The sequence below is a fragment of the Sus scrofa genome, chromosome 12 (assembly GCF_054392235.1).
Source record: "Sus scrofa isolate SSC_HxYL_T2T_F1_AM1 chromosome 12, Sscrofa_HxYL_maternal_Yorkshire_Landrace_v2.0, whole genome shotgun sequence".
Classification (NCBI taxonomy): Eukaryota; Metazoa; Chordata; class Mammalia; order Artiodactyla; family Suidae; genus Sus; species Sus scrofa.
This window is the reverse complement of record NC_139394.1, coordinates 12821771-12847346: the sequence shown is the minus strand read 5'-3', so window position 1 is coordinate 12847346 and position 25576 is coordinate 12821771. Positions and strand designations below refer to the sequence as shown.

At 38.2% G+C, this 25576-nt stretch overlaps 1 protein-coding gene across 19 annotated transcripts in view; it reads left to right on the top strand.

Annotated features, from left to right (window-relative positions):
- CEP112 (centrosomal protein 112) overlaps positions 1 to 25576 on the top strand; it is a 417919-nt gene that overhangs the window by 25425 nt on the left and 366918 nt on the right. For all 19 annotated transcript variants that reach the window (XR_014820925.1, XM_084983965.1, XM_084983960.1 and 16 more), the window contains 2 exons: positions 19078 to 19171; positions 21890 to 21967. Coding sequence is in view for 12 of the 19 variants with exons in the window: in XM_021066728.2 (XP_020922387.1) it covers positions 19078 to 19171; positions 21890 to 21967 (172 nt within the window). In the remaining 7 variants the exon portion in view is untranslated. The remainder of the gene's footprint in view (positions 1 to 19077; positions 19172 to 21889; positions 21968 to 25576) is intronic.

Genomic DNA, 25576 nt, shown 5'->3' with positions numbered 1-25576 from the left:
CGGGATCTGAGCCTTGTCTGCGGACCCACACCACAGCTCACAGCAATGCCGGATCCTTAACCCACTGAGCAAGGCCAGGGATTGAACCCGCAACCTCACGGTTCCTAGTCAGATACACTAACCCCTGAGCCACAACAGGATCTCCTGTTTTGTGGTAAACTTTTTAAAGTCAGTGTATAACATATATACACGAAGACACACAAATCTTAAGTGTAAAGCTTGAGGCAGTTTTACAGAATGAATACATCTGTACGACCATCTTCTGGGCTAAGATAGAGAACGTCACCAACTCTCCAGACACCTCTCTCTTCCAGTCATTTATCATCTCTGCAGAGGTGATCACTATTCTGCATGAAATCACCATAGATTAATTCTTGGTTCATGAAGTATTTTCACTTTTTTTTTTTTGGCTTTCTTTTGCCCAGCATTGTATTGTGAGATTGATCCGTGTTGCTGCATTTAGCAATGGATTAATCTTTATTTTATTACTGTGTGACTGTATCACATTTATATATCCATTCTATCCTTGTTGGGATATCTGGGCTTTTTCCCCCCTAGCTTTTGGCTATTAAAAATAATCCTGTGAATATTCTTTTACATGCCTCTCAGTGAACATATGTACATATATGATGACTTGGAGGTGTAATGACAGTAGATACTGCCAAAGAGTTTTCCAGAATGGCTATAGCAGTTTACATTTCCACATAGTAGGATTTCCAAGTTCGTGGCTCCTCATCTTTACCAGTACTTGGTTTATCAGTTTCTTTAGGTTTTAGCACTTCTAGTATGGTGGATATGGGTTTTAATTTGCATTTTACCTCATGACTTATGGCAATGACTACATTTTTCTTTTTTTTTTTGCCATTTGGTTATCTTCTTTTGTGAAATTCCTATTTGTCTTTGTTCACATTTTAATAAAAGTGGTCTAACAGTCTTTTCTCCATTGATTTGTGGCAACTCTTTATATATTCTGGATAGATAGATAGATATGGCAAATATCTTCTCCCACTTTCACTGGTATAACAATTATACCAGTTATACCAGTTATACCAGTTATTGCTAATTATAACAATTATTTTTAGTCATCTCTGATATCATTTGTGTTTGTTGTGTCCTGTATAAGATTTCTTGCCTTGCCTATTCCAAGATCATGGAAATATTTGCCTATGTTATCATCTAGAGGCGTTCCTATTTCACCTTTCTCCTTTAGGAATGTGCTACATCTGGAATTGATTTATATATATGAAGTGAAGTAGGGTCATTCCCCCACCCCCTCTTGTGGAGAGTTGATAGCCATTTGATCCAGTATCATTTTAAAAAGCCCTTCTTTCCCCACTAGTGCACTTGACACCATTATCATAAACCAGAAGTCTTATTCGTTTCTGGACCCTTGTCTCCTCTGTCGGTGTCTTTGTTAATCTGGGTACTAATACTACACTGCCTTAAATACTGTAGCTTTAAAATAAATCTTAATTTTTAGTGGCATAGTGCATGCTGAAACCGCTGCCTTGCTTTTTTTGGTTCTTTGAATTCTCATATAAATTTTAGAATTATCTTGCCAGTTTTTATAACATACACACATGTGCCCCTGTTGAGATTTTGGTTGGGAATGCATTGAGTCTGTAGATCAATTTGGGAAGAATTAATATCTTTATAATATGGAATTACACTGCAAGCCCCAGGCAAGCAGTGCTCTGCTTTCTGTCACTATAGTTTTGCTTTTTCTAGGAATTTCATTAGTGGAATCATGAACTATATAATCTTATGCATCTGATTCTTAGTGTATTGTCATTGAAGTTCATGTGGCATGTTTCAGGAATTCCTTCCTTTTTATTCCAGAATGGTATTTCATTGATGAGTATATCACATTTGCTTATCCACTCATTAGTTAATCGATATTTGGGCTAAGTGTGTTTTTAATTTTTTTAGGGAATCAAATAATTTTCCAAAATGGCAGTATGATTTGTACATCCCCGTTAGCAATGTCATAGTGTTTTAGTTTCTTCATCTCCTCAGCTCTTGATATTGTCAAATGTTTTAGATTTTTGTCATTTTAATGAGCATGTAGTGGTATCTCACTGTGGTTTTAATTTACATTTTTCTAATGACTGATGAAGCTGTGCATCTTTTCATTGTGCTCACTGGCCATTTGTATATCTTATTTGGAGAAATGTCTGTTCCAATTACCTGCTCCCACACATCCAACACACAATAATTACTATAGACATTTCTAAAAAGGGGATAATAGGGGATACATTAGGAGATAATAGGGGATACATTAGGAGTCTCTTGACTCCTCCCACTAGGCTTTTGAGTTCATCTTTTGAGTTATCCTTACTTTTTATTATTATTTTTTTTTTGTCTTTTGTCTTTTGTTGTTGTTGCTATTTCTTGGGCCGCTCCCGCGGCATATGGAGATTCCCAGGCTAGGGGTCGAATCGGAGCTGTAGCCACCGGCCTACGCCAGAGCCACAGCAACGCGGGATCCGAGCCGCGTCTACAACCTACACCACAGCTCACGGCAACGCCGGATCGTTAACCCACTGAGCAAGGGCAGGGACCAAACCCGCAACCTCATGGTTCCTAGTCGGATTCGTTAACCACTGTGCCACGACGGGAACTCCTATCCTTACTTTTTAAATGAGAGATAGTATGTGTTTGCAGTGGGGTAGTTTGTATTTGCAGGTAAGTAGTTTTCTTGGTCTGCTTCCTTCTGGAAGAATTTTAGGGGTCCAGTGGCCCTTTTACATTTTGTACTCTGTCCCTTTCAACCCAAGGGCAGTGATTTTGCTAATATAATTTTCTCAAAAACTTTGTAGCCCTCCTGTGCATCTGGTGTGTGTTCATTCCCTTAGACGAAAGGCGCTTATAAGAAGCTCTTCAAGATAAGTCCTTTTTACCTTGGGTTGCTTCTCAAAAGACTGAAGGACAATGTCCTCAAGTTTTCCAGAAGCCCTGTTGTTTGAGATGCACAACCTTAGTCTTTTTTTTTTTTTGTCTTTTTTTGCTATTTCTAGTGCCGCTTCTGCGGCATATGGAGGTTCCCAGGCTAGGGGTCGAATCGGAGCTATAGCCACCGGCCTACGCCAGAGCCACAGCAACGCGGGATCCAAGCCACGTCTGCAACCTACATCACAGCTCATGGCAGCACCAGATCTTTAACCCACTGAGCAAGGGCAAGGACCGAACCCACAACCTCATGGTTCCTAGTCGGATTCATTAACCATTGCGCCAGCCACGACGGGAACTCCACAACCTTAGTCTTTTTAAAGGTCTTTATGTGTAAATGTAGTACTCTGATATTTGTCTTTTCGAGCTTAACAAAAGTTTTTATTTATACTCTTAATCTCTAGACAGTGCTCAAACTTAGCTTGGGTGCCATTTCTTAATTTAGCATATTTTGCTATCTGGAGAGACTGAAATTTTTAAAATCATGAACTTCTGATTCTTTTTTCTTTTATTGTCCTTCACTGACCTTATTACTCTCCTCTTGCATTTTACTATAAGCAGCAAGATATACTTTGTTTAGCTGTAGCAGTCACCCAATTCATTAGGCACATTTTCTGTTCCATGTTACTAAAGATGATGCTGTGACTTTCTGCCACTATATGAAAAGCATTTCTCGCTTCCTCTTGAGCCCTCACTGGCAATATCCTCAAATTCCTAGTTTCTACTAACATCTGATTCAAGTCCGTTTTGCCTTTCTCTGGCACACTACTGAAAATCCTCCTAGACTCTGGCCACCGCCTGGTTCAGAGGACACTTCTGTATTTTTAGGGGGCACTTCATGTCCATATACCCAAATTAGTTATCTCTTTGCTGCATAACAAATTACTGCAAATCTTAGCAGCCTAAAACAACAAACATTTATTATTCGTTGGGCATAGCTTAGCAGGGTTTTCTGGCTCAGGCTCTCTTATAAGCCTGCCATCCGAGTATTGGCTGGGGCTCAGTTGAAAGTTTTGACTGAGGGGAGGATCCATTTCTGTTCTCACTTATGTATTTGTCAGGATTCAGTTATTTGTGGGCTGCTGGTCTGGGGGCCTCAGTCTTTTATGGCTGGCATCTAGAGGCCTCACTCAGTCACTTGCTTTTGGACTTCTCTGTAGGACAGTCTACACTCTGGCAGCTGTCTTACATCAGCGAAAGTGAGCAAGAGGGAATCCAGAGTCTTTTTGTAAGGTAATTTTGGTAGTGACAACCCACCATTTTTGCCAGATTCTGGTTCTCAGAAGTAAGTCACTAGGTTCAGTCTCCCTTCATGGAAAGGGGCTTACATAAGAGTTGTGGGGTGGTGTTCTAGATGTTGCCCAGCACATACCTAAACAAGTACTAAAAACATAGCTTAGAAGGAAATATAACGAGTAGGATTAAAATGGAATACAATGAAATAGTCAGTGAACACAGTCAAAGAAAGTAGATGAAAAAGAAAAGGAACAAAGAAAGATGGGACAAGTACAAAACCAGTAGCAAAATGGAAGACTAAATAGAACCATATCAATAATTATGTAATATAAATGGACTCAACACTCCAGTATAAAGGCAGCAGTTGTTAGATTGGATAAAAAAGCAAGAACCAATTCTCTGTTATCTATAAGAGGCATACCTTAAATAAAAGGACAAGTAAATTAAAAGTAAAAGGATGTACAGAGATGTACAGTGGGAACAATAAATATAAGAAAGCTGAAATGGCTGTTTTAAATATCAGATAAAACAGACTTTGTGAAGAGGAGGATTAGCAGAGACTAAGAATCATTTAGTAGTGATATCGGGGTCAATCGATAAGCATGATGTAATTATACATGTGTATGTATCGAATAATAGAGCTTAAAAAATGCATGATGCAACATCATCGACTTGCAGAATAGACTTGTGGTTGCCAAGGGGGAGGGAGAGGGAGCGGGGTGGATGGGGAGCTTTGGACTAATAGACACAAACTATTGCCTTTGGAATGGATTAGCAATGAGATCCTGCTGTGTAGCACTGGGAACTATGTCTAGTCGCTTATGATGGAGCCTGATAACGTGCAAAAATAGAATGTGTACATGTATGTGTAACTGGGTCACCATGCTGTACAATAGAAAAAAAAATTGTATTGGGGAAATAACTATTAAAAAATAAAATAGAAAAAATAAAATAAGACATATGCAATACCAGGACCAACTGGCAGAAAAAAAAAATTACGTGATGCAAAAAGTAATAGAGCTGAAGAGAGAAATAGACAAATCCACAATCTGCGTTGTTGCAGATTTTAACATCGCTTTCTTAGGAATTGATGAAGCATCTTGACCAAAATATCAACAAGGATACAGAAGATTTGAACAGTACTCTAAGCTGTGTCAGCCTGATTGACATCTAAGAAATGCCCCACCCAGTAAGTGCAGATTACACATTGTTCAAGTGTGTGTGGCATGTTCATCCAGATACGTTGTGTCTGGATCATAAAAGAAATTCAGTTGGTCTCAAAGGATGAAAATCACACAGACTATGTTTTCTGACCTCATTGGAATTTAATGAGTAATAAACAATTATCGGACACCCAGGAAAGCTGTCAAATGTTTATTAATTTAAAAAAACTCACTTTTGAATAACCCATTTGTCACAAAAGAAATTACAAGGGGATTTAGAAGATATTTTGACCCAATGATAAAGAAAATACAACATTTCAAAATTTATGAGGTGTGGCTAAAGGACTGTTTAGAGGGAAATTTAGAGTTTTTAATGCTTGTGTCAAAAGAGAAGAAAAATTGAAAATCAGTGATCACAGCTTCTCCCTTTGGAAGCTGGAAAAATAAGAGCTGAATGAATTCAGTTAAGTAGTGAAGGAAATAAAATAGATAAAGGTGGAAATCAATGCAACAGGAAAACAATAGAGAACAACCAATGGAGCCAAACATTGATTTTTTAAAAAATAAGTTAAATAAAATTGATAAGTTCTAGTTTGATGAAAGAAAAAGAGAAATACATGGGCAAATATAAAAACCCGTGGAATTGTGTTCTAGTTTATAATTCCACTTTTTATTTTTGATGGGATTAAGAAGACAGTTGAATAAAGTAATCATAAATATATTAATGGGTATATAATATCAACATAAAGTTGGAGGGTTTGGAGCTGAACAGGAGTAGAGTTTTTCTGTGCCACTGAAGTTTAAAATGTATTGTTGCTACTTTAGATTTTTAAAAATAAGCTCCATGGTAGCCACAAATAAGCCATTATCGGAGTTCCCATCGTGGCTCAGCAGTTAGTGAACCTGACTAGTATCCATGAGGACACAGGTTCGATCCCTGGCCTTGCTCGGTGGGTTGAGGATCCTGTATTGACGTGAGTGTGGTGTAGGTCACAGACGTGGCTCGGAACCCGCATTGCTGGGCTCTGGCATAGGCCGGTGGCTAAAGTTCTGATTGGACCTCTAGCCTGGAAACCTCTATATGCCACAGCTGCGGCCCTAAAAAAAAAGGAAGTGTTGCTACAGAAACTCAACTAAACACAAAGATAGGCAGTAAAGAAGGAAATGAAGGACAACAAAGCTATAAGACATGCGGAAGTCAATAAAATAGAATATGTCTTTGCCTACCTCTGATAAGTTACACGTTAAGTGTAAATAGATTACACTCCACAATCAAAAGACATAGCTTGGCAGAATGGGTGAAAATGTACCAGTATCCAACTATATGCTACCTACAAAGGACTGACTCACTTAGGTCTCAGGACACACCCAAATTGAAAGTGAAAGGATGGAAAGATATTACATGCAAATAGTAACTAAAAGAGAGCAAGAGTGGCTATTTCTGATTTAAAAAAAAAATAGACTTCAAGTAAAAAACTGTTGTAAGAGACAAAGGAGGAAGTTGTATAATGGTAAAAGGGTCAATGAACCAAGAAGATACAGCAGTTATAAACATACCTGCACCAAACATCAGAAATCTTAAATATATGAGTCAGGTGTTGACGGAATGGAGGGAGAAATAGCTGTACAGTAATGGTAAGAAAACTTCGGTACCTCATATTCAGTGGGACAGAACAATCCGAAGACCATAAAGAAAGAGAGGACTTGGGACAACACTATAGACCAAGTAGACCAAACTGATGTCTAGAGAGCGTTCCACCCAACAGCAGAATGCATTTTTCTCAAGTGCACGTGGGATGTTCTCAGGATAAAACCATATGGTAGGCTACAAAAAGGTTTTAATAAATTTTAAAAGATTGAGATCAGACAGAGTATCTTTTTGATTAAAATGTAGGTAAACTAAAAGTCACAGAAGTAAAACTGAAAAATCATAAATATGTGGAAATTAAATAGCACATTTTTTTAAATTTATTTTTTATTTTTATAATGATTTTTATCTTTTCCATTATACCTGATTTACAGTGTTCTGTCAATTTTCTGCTGCACAGCAAGGTGACCCAGTCACATATACATGTATACATTCTTTTTTCTTACATTATCATGCTCTATCACAAGTGACCAGACATAGTTCCAAGTACTATACGGCAGGATCCCATTGCTTAAATAACATACTCTTAAGCAAAGAAGAAATCAAAAGGGAAATCAGAAAATATCTTGAGACAAATGAAAATGAAAACACAGCATATCAAAACTTATGGGATGCAGCAAAAGCAGTGCTATGAGGGGATTTTATAGATATAAAAACTTACATTAAAAAAGAAGATCTCACATCAATAGCCTAAATTTACACCTTAAAGAGCTAGAAAAAGAACAAACTCTGAAGTTAGCAGAAGAAGGGAAATAATAAAAATTAGAGAAGAAATAGAGAACTCTGTTATACAGGAGAAGCTGACAGAACATTGTAAATCAACTATAATAAAAAATTTTAAAAAAAATAGAGAATGGAAAAACATTAGAGGAAACCAGTGAAACCAAGAGTTTTTTTTTTTTTTAAATTAAAAGTTACAAATCTTTAGCTGAATTGGCTAGAAAAAAGATTCAGCTAAAATAAAAAATGAAAGAAGGGACATTACAGAAATAAAAAGGATTCTAATTGAGTACAGTGAGTAATTATAACCCCCAAATTGCGTAACCTAGATGGCATGGATAAATTTGTACAACCACGCAATTTACCAAGATTGAATCATGAAGAAATAGAAAATATGAATAGACTTAAAACTATTAGGAGATTGAAGCCAAATTCAAAAACCTGCAAGCAAAGAAAAGCCTACGACCAGATAGCGTCATTGGTGAATTCTGTCAAACATTTAAAGAATAGCTAACACCAGTCTTCCTTAAACTCCTCCAGAATTGAAGAGGGGGGAATACTTGCAGATTCACAGCATGAAGCCACCATTACCATGATACCAAAGCCAGAGAAAGACACTACAAGAAAAGGAAACTATAAACCAATATTCCTGATGAATACTGATGAAAAAAATCTTCAAAAAATCCTAGCAAACAATTCAACAGCACATTAAAAGCATTATACACCATGACGAAGTGGGATATATTCTTGGAATGCAAGGAAAATTTGACAAATGAAACTGAGTCAGTATAATACATCACATTAACAGAACGATGGATAAAAACCATATGATCATCTCAATTGATGCAGAAAAAGCATGTGACAAAATTTAACAGCCTTTCATGGTAAAAATACTCAACAAACTAGGAGTAGAAGGAAACTGCCTTGTAATAATGAAGGCCATATATGAAAATCCCACTGTTAACATTGTACTTAATGGTGAAAGAAAAAGCTTCGCCTTTAAGAGCAGTAATAAGGATTCTCACTCTCATCGCTCCTGTTCAGCATAGAAGTACTAACCAGAGTAATTCGGCAAGAAAAAGAAAGAAAAATCACTGAAATGGAAAACAGAGAAGAAAAATTATCTCTGTACACAGATTTTATATATATACGGACCCCACCTGCAGCATGTACAAGTTCCTGTGCCAGGGATTGAATCCAAGCAGCAGCTGCAACCTATGCCACAGCTGTGGTAATGTCAGATCCTTTACTCACTGTGCCAGGCCAGGGATTGAACCTGCACTGTGACAGAGCCAACACTGGATTTGAACTTGCTGTGCCACAGCAGGAACTCTGATATAATCTTATATACACAAAACTAAATATTCCACAAAAGTATTTGAACTAATAAATTCAACAAAATAGCAAAATACAAAACCAACACAACAAAAATCAGTGGTATTTTTATGCACTAACAGTGAACAATCTGAAAAGGAAATTAAGAAAATAGTTCTGGGGAGTTCCCGTTGTGGCGCAGCTGAAACAAATCTGACTAGGAACCATGAGGTTGCGGGTTTGATCCCTGGCCTTTTTTAGTGGGTTAAGGATCTGGCGTTGCCATGAGCTGTGGTGTAGGTCGCAGATACAGCTTGGATCTGGCATTGCTGTAGCTGTGCTGTAGGCCAGCAGCTGCAGCTCCGATTAGACCCCTAGCCTGGGAACCTCCATATGCTGCAGGTGTGGCCCTAAAAAGACAAAAGACAAAAAAAAAAAAGAAAAAGAAAAAGAAAATAGTTCCATTTGCAATAGTATCAAAAAGAATAAAATGCTCAGGAACAACCTTAACCAAGGAGATGAAAGACCTGTACACCAAAACAAACAAACAAAAACAAACCTACAAAAGATTGTTGGAAGGTATTTAAAAAGACCCCAGTAAATAGATGACATCCTGCGTATGTGGATTGGAAGACAATATTGTGAAGATGTACAGTATTACCCAAAGTGATTTAATGCAATCTCTATCAAAATTCCAGTTGCTTTTTTTTTTTTTTCAGAAAAAGAAAAATCTTTCCTAAAATACATATGGAATCTCAAATGACATGAATAGATAAAACAGTCTTGGAAAAGAAAAAGAAAACTGGGATTCTAACGTTTTCTAATTTCAAAACTTAACTACAGTGCCACAGTAATCAAAACAGTATTGTGCTATCCTCAAAGATAAAGTGAGCTTTCTGTGCCAATAGCAGTTTTAGCCTCACCCCCTCTATTGGTAGCTTGCACCTCACAATAGAGATTAAAGCGATGTGGAAAAGAAGAAGAGGTGAAAAGTGGCCATGCAAATTGATTGAGTTGAAAAAATCGTAGAAATGTTACAACTGTGTAAATATTTTAAATCTGTTTTTCCATCATTATTATTTTTGGATATAGTAAGGATCTGTAAGATTTCCTAATCCAGGTATAGCATAGTCTTCTTGTTTCTAGGAAATGAGGCTGTTTTACAGGACAGTCCATGTTGATGCTAGTTTTAAGATACATGAAGAAAGAGAATTGTACACAACACTATAGTTCATCTTTACATTTGGTATTTGTGCTGGGAAACTTGGCAAACTAGACATGTTACCAGTTTTATTTACCTTTCATAATGGAAGAACTTTTTTTTAAATTTTTTGCTTTATTTATTAATTGGCCATCCCCATGGCTTGCACAAGTTCCTGGGCCTGGGATTGAACCCGCACCACAGCAGTGACCTGAGCCACAGCAGTAACAACACCTGATCCTTAACCTGCTGAGCCACTGGGGAACTCCTTTTTTTTTTTTTTTTGCATTTTACTTAAAAATTAACTAGCAGTTTTTGAGTTAAATAAAAGGATTTTTTTTTTTTGGCCTGGCTATATTGAAACACTAAAAACCCTTGGAGAGTGAATACCCAAATTATTTAAATCCACACATCACCCATGGAGATTTCAGATGTACTTGGTACTCAGTATTTGTTGAAGCTAAGAGGAAATATACCCAAACCAACCTCTATACAAAAGACAGACACCACTGTAAATGTGAGTGTGCCCTTTAACTCATAATACACCCTGACCAAATTTTGTAATGGGGACGCCAGAATTTGTCCCTAATAATCACATAGAGGCCACATACTTAGGTGCCCCCTATGTAGCAATCAATAAAGGATTTTTTTGGAGTTCCCTTGAGGTGCAGTGAGTTAAGGATCTGGTGTCTCAGGTTGCTGCTGTGATGTGGATTCAATCCCTGGCCCAGGAACTTCCATATGCTACAGGTGTGACCCCTCCCCAAAAAAAGTAAAACCTTTTTTTCTTATGACTTCATGGTTTCTGAAGATTGCTTGAGAATGCGCTTTAACTATAAAAGGGGTGTATTCCATTCTGCTATCAGTCTGGTTCCTCTTCAAAAAGCTCCTTGAGGGGACAGTCTCTTAGAGTCATATTCCTAAGGTCTGTCACTGTACTATGGAACACAGTTAATCACAAATGAATGAACAAATAAATGATTGGATAAAATTTTTTCAAAAGCAGTGTGGTACTAGCATAAAGACAGACATATAGACTAAGAGAGTAGAATACAGAGCCCAGAAATAAACCCCTATGTATATGGTCAAATGATTTTGATGAGGGTGCCAAGACCATTAAATGGGAAAAGGACAATCTTTTCAACAAGTGGTATAGCAAAACTGGACATCCAAGTGCAAAAGAATGAATTTGGACTCTTACTTTTCATTATAATCAAAAATTAACACAAAATGAATCAAATACCTAAAGGTAAAAGCTACAGCTATAACTTTTCTTAGAAGAAAATAGAGGGGGAAAGCTTCATGACAATGGATTTGGCATTGATTTATTGGATATGACATCAAAAGCACAGGCAGCAACCCCAAAAAAGCCCTAGGTAAAACTGACTACATCAAAATTAAAACCTTTTTTTTGCCTCAAAGGACACAGTCAACAGAGTGAAGAGGCAACACATGGAATGGGAGAAAATAATTGAAATCACCCATCTGAAAAAGGGTGAATATCCAGAATATGTAAAGATTCCCACAACTCAACAACCACAAACAACCTGATTAAAAAATGGACAAAGGACTTGATTAGACATTTCTCCAAAGAAACGATCACTAATTATTCTGGAATTGCAAATCAAAACCATAATGAGATACAACTTTACATCTATTAGGATGGCTAATATCAAACAAACAAATAATGTGTTGGCTAGGATGTGGAGAAACTGGAACCCTTGTGCACTGTTGGTGGGAATGTAAAATAGTGTAGCTATTGTGGAATTCCTCCAAAAAATTAAAAATATAATTTTATCATCCAGAAATCCCATTTCTGGGTATATATCCAAAATAATTGAAAATAGAGACTCAAACAGGTGTTTGTACACCATGTACATCATCATTATTTGCAGTATCCAAAAGGTGGAAGCATTCGATGAGTGCAAAGACAAATGTGGAATATAATACAATGGAATATTACTGAGCCTTGAAAATGAAGGAAATTCTGACACATTACAACTTGGGTGAACCTTGAAGGTGCAGAGCCAGTCACAAAAAGACAAATACTGTATGATTCCACTTATATGACATATGAATTCATAGAGAGAGAAAGTAGAATAGTGTTTGCCAGGGACTGAGGGCAGAGGGGAAAGGGAAGTTATTATTTAATGGGTACAGTGGTTCAGTTTGGGAAAATGAAAACGTTCTAGGGATGGATGGTGATTCTGCTTGCACAGCAATGTGTACTTCCACCACTTAACACTTAAAAGTGGTTAAGATGGTAAATTTTATGTTACATGTATTTTGCCACAATTAAAGATTAGCAATATTACAAATGAATGAAAGAAGAGACTCCACACAGATCCCACAGACAGAATATTGTGAGACTTTTTTTTAATCAGTGAAAACTTGGATGAAAGAGACAAATTCCTTGAGAGACATAAAAATCAATACTGACCAGAAGAAATGAGAAATCTGAGTATCCCTATATATACCAAGAAATTTAATTTATGATTAATTACCTTCCCATAAAGAAGTCTCCAAGCTCGGATGGCTTCCTTGGTGAATTCTATCAGGCTTTTATGGAAGAAATACCATCCTACACGAATTTTTTTTTGCAGGAAATAGAGAAAGAGGGAATGCTTCCCAATTCATTTTAAGTCTGTATTCTTTTTCAAAAGAAGACAAAGATATTATAAGAATGTATAGCTACATACTAGTGTTCCTTCATGAACATGGATTTTAAAATTCTTAATTAGCATATTGTATCCAGAAAATATAGAGTTATTATATCTTGAACAAATGGGGCTCCCCACATACAAAGAAAAATATTCTAAATACATATATCTGATAAATGACTTGTGTCTAGAATATGTGCAGAACTCTTACAGCTCATGAAAACTAGACAACTCAGTTAATGTGCAAGAGATTAAAAAAAATTTTTTTGGTGGTCATTTCAGGGTCTCACCCACGACATATGGAGGTTCCCGGGCTGGGGGTCTAATCGGAGCTACAGTCACCGACCTACACCACAGCCACAGCAATGCTGGATCTGAGCCATGTCTGCAATCTACACCACAGCTTAGGGCAACGCCAGATCCTTAACCCACTAAGCAAGGCCAGGGATCGAACCCACATCCTCGTGGTTCCTAGTCGGATTTGTTTCCGCTGTGCCACGACGGGAGCTCCATAATGTGCAAAAGATTTCACAGACACTATACACACATAAATGGCTAATAAACACGTGAAAAGATGGTCAACATCATTCTTTATCAGGGAAATGTAAATTATAAAGCACAATGTGATACCGCTGAACACCCATTAGAATGGCTAAAAGGGTAAACACTGAAAACCAAGTATGGTGACACTGTCATGCAACTGGAAGGCTCATACATTCTGGAAGCATTGAAGGGAATATAAAATAGCACAACTGTTTTGGAAAACAGTTTACTGATTTCTTATAAAGTCTTAGGTAGTTTATCATATAACCCCATGATTCTATTCCTAGATGGTAAGAGAAATGAAAATATATGTCTACATAAATTCTCAAGTGTTCATAGATTTATTTATAATAAGCCAAAAATGTGGAGACAAGTGTCCATCAGTACATGAATAAAGAAACAAATTAAGGTTCGTCCAAATAATGGAATACTGCTGATCAGTGAAAAGAATTGAACTTTTGATACATGGAGCAATGTGGCTAAATTTCAAAAAAGCTTTCCTTATGAGAGAAGTCAGACCTAAAAATTGCATACTATTTAATTCCGTAAAGACAAGATTCAGCAAAATGCAGGGTTCCTGAGTCTGTGGGAGGGAGTAGACTGATTTCAGAGGCACTCAAGAGAATTTTTGGGTGTGATGGGAAGAATATACCTTCACTGTAGTGGTTACACAGTTGTATACATTTGTCAGAACTCATCAAACTACATCTTAATTGGGTATGGCTTTATTGTACATAAATCATACCTCAATAAACTTAATAAAAATCATATCTGGGTCTAATTGAGGCTTCCCTGTAGGGGCTCTTTGATTCTAAGCACCTGTGAACTAAAGTCATATGTTATCTACCACCCTGCCCCCACTGCCCCAATATATAGCCACCTGCACAGTGGTAAAAGAGGGGCTGGAGAACTCCCATTCAGAAAACAGGGAAAATAGGAGACACAAACCAATGACGATTCTGTTTCTTGATTGGAACGTAATGTTGCTTCCTGGAAGTATTCTTCATGGCTCTCTGCTCTGTGCTTTGAGCTCTTGGCTTTCCCCTCTTAATTATTATTATTATTATTAGAAATGATTTGTTTTAAGCTGGGTAGTAGGGGTTTGGGGAAACAAAGGCCTCTTTTCATTTTGAACTCTGTCCTTTCAAGTGAAACGGCTGATGCGGTGGCTTTGCGGGAATGTCTGTGTGCTCTGCCTTCCTGAGTGCCTGTGGCTTTCAGAGGTGATCACCAGCACTGCTTTTCATGAATGAGGAACTCCATCCCTGCTTCTGGTTTCTTGATGAGTTTGACTTTGTCCCTCTACTTAGAGGAACCTTTATGCCTTCCTACTTGTCCAGAGTGACAGTTCAGCCTCTTCTTATCTGTTTCTGAAACTGGAGCCTGTGGACCTTCGGTTTTTTAAATAAGCCTTTTCATTTTTAAAAATTATGGTTGATTTCCACTATTATATTAGTTTCAGCTGTACAACAGAGTGATTCAGTATTTTTGTAGGTTATATTCCATTTAAAGTCATTACATAATGTGTGTGTGTGTGTGTCACGTCTTTATCCATTCAAATGTTGATGTATACTTAAGTTTCTTTCATATTTTGGCTGTTGTAAACAGTGCTGCTGTGAACATTGGAGTGCCTGTATCTTTTTTTTCTTTTTATCTTTTTTTTATCTTTTCTATGGCCACCCCCGCGGCATATGGAGGTTCCCAGGCTAGGGGTCTAATCGGAGCTGCAGCTGCCGGCCTACACCGGAGCCACAGCAATGCCAGATCTGAGCTGTGTCTGTGACCCACACCATAGCTCATGGCAACGCCGGATCCTTAACCCGCTGAGGGAGGCCAGGGATCGAACCCGCAACCTCATGGTTCTTAGTCAGATTCGTTAACCTCTGAGCCACAACGGGAACTCCAGCCTGTATCTTTTTGAATTAGCATTTTCATTTTCTTCGCATGTATACACAGAAGTGAAATTGCTGGATGATATGGTAGTTCTATTTTTAGTTTTTTTGAGAAATCTTCTTACTGTTTTCCATAGTGGCTGCACCAACAGTATACTAGGGTTCCCTTTTGTCTACTTCCTTGCCAGCATTTATATGTGGTCTTTTTGGCAATACTATGGAATTTCTTTTTTTGTCATTACGTTTTTGTCCTAGCTAAAGGAGATGTCTTAAGTTATTCCTTTAGTCGCTTCTCCAATGCAGTCTTGACTGGCATTATCACTCATTTCTTTAATTATTTTTTCCCTGGTTTCTGTTTTATTTATGCCTTCTGGAATTCATATTATTATTATTTTTAATGATTTTTATTTTTTCCATTATAGCTGGTTGAATTCATATTATTTTGATGTTAGAGATTTTGAATTTATCTTTCTTAGCTCTTGTGTTTTCACTTATTATATTCGTCCCCTTATTTTTTGTATGTGTTCTCAGAATATTTCTTGAACTAGTTTTCTAATTCTCTGATTTGATTTTATGCTACATTTAATCTGCCATTCTCTTCTTACATTGTGGTTTCAAAATTCGGTAATCCTGTTTTTCATTTTTAAACACGTTTTTATGATCACAGATTGTTTATTTCCTTTTTATATCTGAAATGTCCACTCTAATTACACTGAGAACACAAAAGTACACTTTATCTTATATCTTCATATAAGTTGTGTGTGTGTGTGTATACATTTTATATAAGTTTCTTTGGCAGGAGGGCATTCGATTAGCCCCCTTTTTAAGCTTTTAAGTCTTCTATGTCTCATTACTTATCTTTATAGTGAAAAGTCTGTTTCTTAGTATTTGGAATCAATGAAGATGCTGGGAGAATGTTTTCGGATTGCTGTTGAAATATTTTAGCATTAGGAAAAAGCAAAAGGGAAAAATTTATATTTCCTATAGATTTACTCCTGAAGAGGAGTAAAGAGGCACTTGCATGTTAGGGAGTCTTACTAATGAACTGCGACTTTTCTTTCTGTGTTAGTTTTGGCACCCCGAAGTGAATGGAATGGAGCCACCGTCTCTTCCTGATTGGCACAAGCACTGTAATGCTGACTTCATTGTAATCCTGTCCTCTGTACCTACAACTGTAGGTTGTCTTTATAAACATGTGGCTCGATTTTCTGTGTGACAGGCAGCACCTGTTGTTCTTCCTGAAGGGTTGCACAGGGTTAAGCTTTGCTTTTACTCTCCGTCTCACTGTTCACCCTGACCTCTAGCCCTATCACTGTCAATTTGACCCATCTTTTTACTCAGTTCCGGTTAATTGTGTTTCCAGCTGGAGTCATTGTCAGAGGCAAGAAATGAGACTTCTGTGCTTACTCTCCTGTGTTTCTTGTGCCAGCCAGATTTTAGCAATGAAACTGACCTCCTTCTTAAGTTGGCTCAACTGCCTTCCCAAGAAGCTGACTTGGGCAATGCCTCTGCTTTATTTGGCCTGCATTGAAGTATGTTTCAGGGGAAATGTAATGAATTTAGTTTTGGGTGTGTTGAATCAGAGGTTGGGCTATTCCATTTGTATTTGTAATGGGGTTGGAGGCCAAGAGTGAAGTTCGGGCTGGAGATGTAGATTGGTAATCAAAGCTTCTCCTCATTATTTGAAAAACTAATAGTATGTTAGATTGTCCAGGGAGAGCACATGCAAGGAAAATAGATAAGTTCAGACACAGAATCCCAGGGATGATGGTATGTAATGAGATGGGCAGAGAAAGAAAAGCTAGTGAAAAAGCTGTAAAGGAGATTTCTGAAGGATTAGATGAGAACCACGAAAGAATGGTTCTATGGAGCCGGTAAACGTGGCATTTTAAAAACCCTGTCTCTCATGGCTTAGCGAGATCAGCCAGGTGAGGACAGATTACCGCTCATTTGCTTGAGCAACTAGGAGATCGTTGGTGACTTGACTTACAGCCCTCTGGGCATGAGTGGAAGTCAGGTTGTAGTTGATCGGAAAGTATGTGGCAGGTTAGGACATGGATTCAGTAACTTATTTTGAAAATTTATTGTGAAGGGAAAGAGGTAGATTGGTGCTGAGGACAGCTGCAAGTGACTTAAAAGGACCTGTTGTTTTATGTATGCACCCTGTGTAATAAATAGATAAATGTTTCAGTCCTCTCTTTTATTAATATTTTCTATGAGGAGAATTACTGTTAATATTTAAGCATTTTTCAATTTTTAAATATAGCTCTTTTTATGATTGTTTAATCTATTCTTAAAGAAGAACAGGCCACTGCTTAGTATGATATATCAGGGTGTCTCTTCTCACATGCTAAGTTTTAAATGCTTGTATCTGCTCAGACACATGGGCTGATGAGAATATTTTCAAAATGTTGCTTTATTTTTCTCATTTATTTTTTAGTATTTGGATATCTGGGCTATTGAGCAGGGATATAAAAAAAAGTCAACACCTCTCTTTAAAACAGTTTTTTCAGGAGTTCCCATCGTGGCGCAGTGGTTAACGAATCCGACTAGGAACCATGAGGTTGCGGGTTCGGTCCCTGCCCTTGCTCAGTGGGTTAAGGATCCGGCATTGCCGTGAGCTGTGGTGTAGGTTGCAGACGCGGCTCGGATCCCGCATTGCTGTGGCTCTGGTGTAGGCTGGCAGCTACAGCTCCGACTCGACCCCTAGCCTGGGAACCTCCATATGCCGCGGGAGCGGCCCAAAGAAATAGCAAAAAGACAAAAAACAAACAAAAAAACAGTTTTTTCAGGCACTGTAAATTACTTAGTAACTAGTCTAAGGAATGTTATTCTGTCAATGTTAACTGCCAAAAACCACATTCATTTTAATCTTGTCTTCTTGAACCACTATTCTGACTTTTGGGCGTATTTAGTATGACCCACAGTTTGTAAAGGAAATCCTGATAAGGCTAGTGGTTGAAAATTAGTGACTTTAATTCATTAAATAATCGTTCATTTTCTTTTTGTGTATCTTGAAACAGCTGTTCAGAGAGTAGATATTTGTAAATCAGGGAACTTTCATTGAAGTAGCTTGAATATAAATATATAGGAAACTCCAGGCTAAAGGAGAATATTGAGAATGGTATTTTTGAGCTATGTTTTATATTGGAGAAAAATCTTTTTGTTGGAATTCATCTAGGAGCTTAAACTATTTATTTCCTATTTATGCTGTACTTTATCACATTTTGCCTGAACTAACATGGCATATTTTAAAATTTAAGATTTTGATTTATTTGTGGCTCCTGACATGGTTTCAAATTAACTCACACTTTCAGCTACATAAAAGTTTTACCATTTTATTGATTTTAAGACTTCATGGTGTGAGACATGAATCCAACAAAACTTGCTAACCTTTTAATTTAACAATCTTCTCTGAGAATGTATGCTTCGTTTTTTCTCTTCCTATACGTTGGAAGAGGGGGAAATACACATGGTTTATTATAGTCCCACTGAACAATCGCATTCATTTCTAAGAAAGCATGTGGCATTTAGGTGACATTTTATTTATGTTTTACTCTGATTGAAATAAAATGTGAGAAATATGAGTGGTTATTATTCATATTTCTTTTTTATTTGCTACTGAAACATCATTGTTAATATAAATAGTCATCTCTCTCCCAAAAGAAAAAAGTATGGTGATCCTAGATTTGAATACCCCTCTGTCCTCTGAATCCCCCTGATTCTGACTGTGACTGTTTTGCTCTCTTAGTAGGGAACAATGCATTGCAAAGCTCCAAACCAGATCGCAGTCCATGAGTCCAACCTACAGAGAAGACGGACAGATTATTACCCCAAAGAGTTCTGTAAGATCACATTCTACCTTTGTTTTTCTCTGTTTACTTCTTGTTTTGAAGTAGCTCCACAAATTCCAATGATTGTGTACAAACAACGAATAATGTCTGAAGGTTCTGGTGAACATGCTGATTTCACAGCAAATGGTGGATTTGGTATATTCTGCAGTGTTCCTTCTACTTTCTCAGATTCTGAGGCATCGTGTTCATCAGTCTGTCATTTTTCCGGTGCATTGACATGAGTAACTTTGGAAAGCTTCATTTTTTTAGTTATTTTTTCCCCTTTTACTCAGGATGTATAAAAATGATTAGACACACAGTGGTCATAAACTTAAGACATTGGAATTAGTTTGTAGAGAAGTGGGGAACACTGCCTTGCTGATGAAGGTAAACTGTTTATATCTTGAAATAGGAATACCTGTTCTGCATTTCTTTTTTTTTTTTTTTTTGTCTTTTGTCTTTTGAGAGCCACACTCACGGCATATGGAGGTTCCCAGGCTAGGGGTCTAATTGGAGCTGTAGCTGCCAGCCTATGCCACAGCCACAGCAGCGCCAGATCCAAGCCACGTCTGCAACCTACACCACAGCTCATGGCAACACCACTGAGCGAGGCCAGGGATCAAACCCATAACTGTGTAGTTCCTAGTCAGATTCGTTTCTGCCGCGCCACAACGGGAACGCCTGCATTTAATGTCTTAACTCAGGTTTGGTCTGAACATGGCATTGGTGAGCATTCCAGTTAGACTTTGTCTGCTTAACTACAGTCCTTCTTGGGTCACTTTGGCTTGTCTTGGGTTTCAAGACTTTTAGCTACAAGGAGGTCATGTGCAGTGCATGAATGTTTGAGCACATATTGCTCTAAACAGAACTCCTTATGTTTTCTCCAGTGACAGAAAGTTCCAATTTGGAACTTTCATAAACATTTTAATATAAAGAGTAGCACATTTTAAATGTTTGTGGATTTATTATCAACCATTATATTTACTCAAAATAAACAAGGGAGGTACATTTTTAAAGATATTCTAATTTACACACCAAAAAAACCCATTCAAAAATCAAGGGACAGGAGTTCCCCTTGTGGCTCAGCAGTAATGAATGACTAGTATTCTTGAGGACATGGGTTTGATCCCTGACCCCACTCAGTGGGTTGAGGATCTGGCGTTGCCTTGAGCTGTGGTGTAGATCACAGATGCAGCTCAGATCTGGCACTGCTGTGGCATAGGCCAGCAGTTGCAGCTCTGGTTTGACCCCTAGCCTGGGAACTTCCTTATGCCGTGGGTGTGGGCCTAAAAAGACCCCCCTAGAAACCACCAGGAAACAAGGGACCAGCAGTAGAGGAAATAATGATTTAATTAGTATATGTAATAAACCCAGCATTTTTATTCAGTAGAAATTTGGAGGCTGTAAAATATGAAGAACATTTTAGTATTTTTTCATCACTTCAGATAATTTAAATGACCACAGGTAAATAGATTTATTAGTAATGAGGTTTTCTATAAGCATGAAAATGCTACACCAGCAAATTAAATTTAAATTTAAATAAAACACAGATTTTTGGCTGTATTATAAAATATAAATTACTTTATGCAGTGTTACCTATTTAAGTTTTTAGGGCTTTCAGATCATTGTCCTTTTCTGGGCGTAGATCTTTGGCTCTCCTCAGTTTATTATAACTTTAATCTGGCTTGATAAATATGTTACATAATAAATTATATGGAAGGGGAAAAAAGCATGGAATTTTAATTTTTTAAAAAAGTAAAGAATGATTATGTTTTCATGATGTGAACCCAAAGCTTTTTTCTCTTTATGTTCAGTGTATGAATGCGAATTAATTTAAGAACAAAGAGCTTCTTGGACATCAACACAAACTTTCCTGTTAACTAATTTTAACGAGAGTAGCTAATTCATCTTTTCAAGTGTTCCCCTACCCCCCTTTAAAGCTGCTGTGGTATACCACACTTAAAGCTGTTTGTAAAAGAATTTAAAGAGAAGAGTCTGGATTATTTTTTAAAATATTCTTTTGATTTTTTTTTTTTTTTTTTTTGGAAATGTAGTTACTGTGTGAATATGTTTGGAAGACATCTCATAGCCCTAAGCAGCTGTAATAAACAGTCATTATTTAGCATTGAGAGCTAGCTCAGTTGTAACATAATCCTTTCCTCCAAGGGCAGTATAGCATTACCAGGAAAGCACACGAAACTCTCATTACTCTGAATGACATGAATTTTGTCCTGTTTTCTCCCTCCCTCGTTCTTTCCTCCCTTTCTCCCTCCCTCCCTTTCCTTCCTTCCTTCTTCCCTCCCTTTCCTTCCTTCCTTCCTCCCTCCCTTTCCTTCCTTCCTTCCTCCCTCCCTTTCCTCCCTTCCTTCCTCCCTCCCTTTCCTTCCTTTCTCCCTCCCTTCCTCCCTCCCTCCCTTTCCTTCCTTCCTTCCTCCCTCCCTTTCCTCCCTTCCTTCCTCCCTCCCTTTCCTTCCTTCCTCCCTTTCCTCCCTTTCCTTCCTTCCTTCCTCCCTCCCTCCCTTTCCTTCCTTCCTCCCTTCCTTCCTCCCTCCCTTTCCTTCCTTCCTCCCTCCTTTCCTTCACTTCCTCCCTCCCTCTTTCCTCCTTTCCTTCCTTCTTTCCCTCCTTCCTTTTTTTATTTCCTCCCTCCTTTCTTCTTTCCTCCACCCTGCCATCCTGTCTTTCTTTTTCTTTCTTTTTTTCATCACATCTCTCTCTTTTGTATTTCAGGAAGGTCATTCGCAAAAATCTGCTCTTTGTTTGGATGACAGTGACATCGAAGCTCGCCTTAATAGTTGGAACCTTGGGGTAAAAAAGTTGTTTGTTTTATGTATGTCTATTGATGTGGCGCAATGCATATTGTATTTGGAAAACAACTGAACTAATTAATTCTAAAGAGAGAGTATTATTGGGTATTAGACATTTAGTACTGTGTTCACATGGAGAGGGACTTGGGGAACAGGAGAGAGAAATGTCCTTCCAAAGACACATAAAACAGTCCCTGCCCTCGAAAGACTGCCTTTCTTGTTGGTAAAGTGAGAGATACGTGTGTGACACAGTTGCATTTAAGACAGTATATGATCAGAGACCAACAGGAGTTATCTAGGAAGTGGAATACCAAGGCGGAGGGCAGGGAGGGGGGACTTGGAGAAGCAAGGTCATTTGGGTCCCCTGGGAGACTTCCTGGGGGAGCTTCCATCATGGACAGCAGTTCTCATGTGCAAAGGCTGGGGGCGTGGATGTGTTTGGGTAGGCGGAGGAAGGGAGCTAGGAACTCAAGGCAGAAGTAGGCATGAAGAAGGTGTAGTGGCCTAAGCGACCTGTCTTGACTGGATCTTTGGGGTTTATGTAGAGGATTAGAGGGCAAGCTGGATTATGTTAGAGCTTTGCATGCTAAATTGAGAAGTTTAGCTTTTAAATCTGAGGCAATAGTGAGTGGTGGAGGTCAATTTTTTTCACCTGCACATTCTGCTTTACATATATGCTGTTTAAATGCTTTGAGGCAGTGAAAGCGGTTTAATCAATTTTTTAAACCCCATGTTATTATAAAAATAATTTGTAATTTGAAAAATTTGAGAAATACAGAATGTCAGAGGAATAAAAGATGTTTTAAAATCTTAACACTAAAAGATGTGTCATTAACATTTTGTTACATATATCTTTCCCTCATTTTTTTCCATGTGTATGTATAAAATTAAAATGTAAACAAAATTGGGGTCATTTTATAAATACTATTATGTGCTATTTTAAATTTGGTATAAGTTGATTATAGTTCTATTAACATTATTATTAATGGTAGCACTAGTTTTTCTTTTGGGTGGATATTTCACAATTATTTAAGCATTCTGACATTTTTGAACATTTAGGTTGCTCCCAGTTTATTGCTAATACAGATAATGCTGCAGTAAAATTCCTTCAAAGAATCTTTTTGTACCTATTTGGTTGCTTCCTTAGGTTATCTTAGATCTTGGTATATTGCCCTCCAGAAAGTGTATTCCAATTTATTTTCCAACCAGCAGTCAATAGGATTGTCTATTTCTCACTTCTTCACCGACATTGGGGATGGTGTTTTTTTTTTTACACCCTGAAACCCTTCCTACTTAGTGAAAGCAGTGCGTTAGGGACATTGACTAGGTGGTCTTATGACGGTTCTACTGACGTGCATAGAAATGGAGGAAGGGAACCAGTCCTCTTTTCGGTGTTTGTAGTGGGCTTCACACTGGTGTGATTTCTGTGAGGAGGGTGAGACTGGAAAGGAGAGTCATTCGAAGGGAATAAAGAATGCTTGGTGATGGTGGGCTGAACAGGGGGCACCTGAAGACGTGGTTCTAAGAAATGGGAATGTTGGCTTTCTGTCAGATTATCGATTGTCAGATGGGGACTCACTCCACTTTAAGAGTTTGAGTTTTAGACCCGTGGAATTTGAAGAGATGGTGAGATTAACTGGGGAGTTCCAGGTTTTCAGCTTCCCGAGTCTCAGGGCTGGACTATTTAGTAGTCATACAGCTTGAGGTGGTGGTCGCACCCTGAGCGTGGAACAGCTCTGGTCTTTAGAGACTGCAGGGTGAGGAGGGCTGGCCTCAGTCAGAAAGGAGGGGAACGGGTAAGAATTTAAAGCAACGTGAATTTCCTACTCATTTGGGGAGTAGGTTAATGGAAGACAAGAGAGAACTAGTACTGATAATGAGAAAGTCAAAAGAAAAACATTTTCATGTTTGAAGGGGGAGGGGAAGTTGCCTTTGGAGGAAAAGTCCTGAGTTACACTTTGGGAGAGGAGCTTAGGAAACCTCTCAGAAAGACAGATTCTTCTTTCCAGAAAGCAAAATCAAAGTGAAAAATAAAATTCCGGGCTATCCTTTTAAACTTGCCTTTGCCCTTAGCCATTTGAAACTTCTGATGTACTTTTCACGATTATTTAACTGTTCAGAGGATTAAAATTTTCATCCCTATAATAAAATTAAGAGAAAACATCTAAAATATTTTGAGGTAATGCTGTAAAACTAGGACTGCCTGGGGTTTTATTTCACATTTTTATTTTTCAAAGAATGCACTAACAGTGTAAAATATAAAAGTTTGCCTTTTAATATATTTATAACATTTATGCATAATCAGATTGAATGATATCTCTTGATCACAGCAGAATAATTTAAATATCCAGTGTATTAAAAAGCGAAGATTTTGCTTTGATTTTAGTTTTGTATGAGAATGTGCATGGACTTTTTTCCTTTCTTCCTCTGAATCATCAGTTAATACTGGTTAATTTTTGTACTCTATACTAAGGGCACATTTTTAATATTGCTGGTATGCCTGTCAATACCTTCATTATGATACATTAGATGTGGAATTTGAATTTTCTAGTTATTGTTAAAAATTTATTTCCCCAAGTATATTATTTTCTCAGGAGTGTGTTACTATTTTCTTTAAGAATACATAATTCAAGTAGAGATTTACTTCCTAAACCTAGAAATTAATATTCCTCCTGTATTATTTTTCATTATTCTTTAACCTTCTTAACCTTGAGCTTTGGGGAGGCTTTCTTGCTTTGTTACCGTATTTTATATACTTCATGCATGACTTCTTTTATAATTTTTTTCTTTTTTCTTTTTTTCTGAGGATGGGTGGGGGACCCTCAGGAGAAGGACTCTCCTGGGCCTTTCCTTCCGGTCACCAGCCACCCAGCCCTCCCACCCTTGGTCTGCGTATTGACTGCAAAGCCTCACTCCCACCAGGAGGATACAGGCACGAGGCCTCTTTAAGTAGACCCCTTAGGTCAGATCTCTGGAAGCAGAGCAGGAAAGTGGGATCTGGGCCTGCAGAATCTGTGCAGTGAAACTCTCAGCACATGCAGTGGAGGAAACGGGGCCTGGAAGGAGCCGGGTGAGGTCAGCAGGAGTAGGGCTCCCCCTGATCCTGCAGGGGCTCCTCAGTGTAGACAGCATCTGTAGCCAGGCACCCTCACTTGGAGGTCCCTCAGAGAGGGATGAACCTTCCTGTCAAGGGCTAAAGGGTACCTTGTGAGCCGTTGAGCTGTTAGCAGCCTGGGGTGCCCTTTAACTCTCCCTGTAGGGACAGTGGGAAGCCTGGCTGTCCTACTCACTGTGACCTGTAGAGAATTGTTCTAATTGGTCACTCAGGATCAGCTGTCCTGCTGGTAAGCAGACACAAGAGCGAGTCTAGGTGAGATGAGCTGTTTCAGTAGATGAACTGCCCAAGTTGCCGACCCCCATAGTCCTGAGCTAAGTGAAGTGGTCTAGTTGGAAATCATGAAGCTTTGTGGTGATTTTTTGATGCAGCTAAAAACTAATTGATGCATCAGATAATGCTGCCAGTTTTTTGTTTTTTGTTTTTTTTTCTGTACTGGCGGCAGGAAGAAGTTCCCAGGCCAGGGATCAAACCCACCCCAGAGTTGCAACCTGT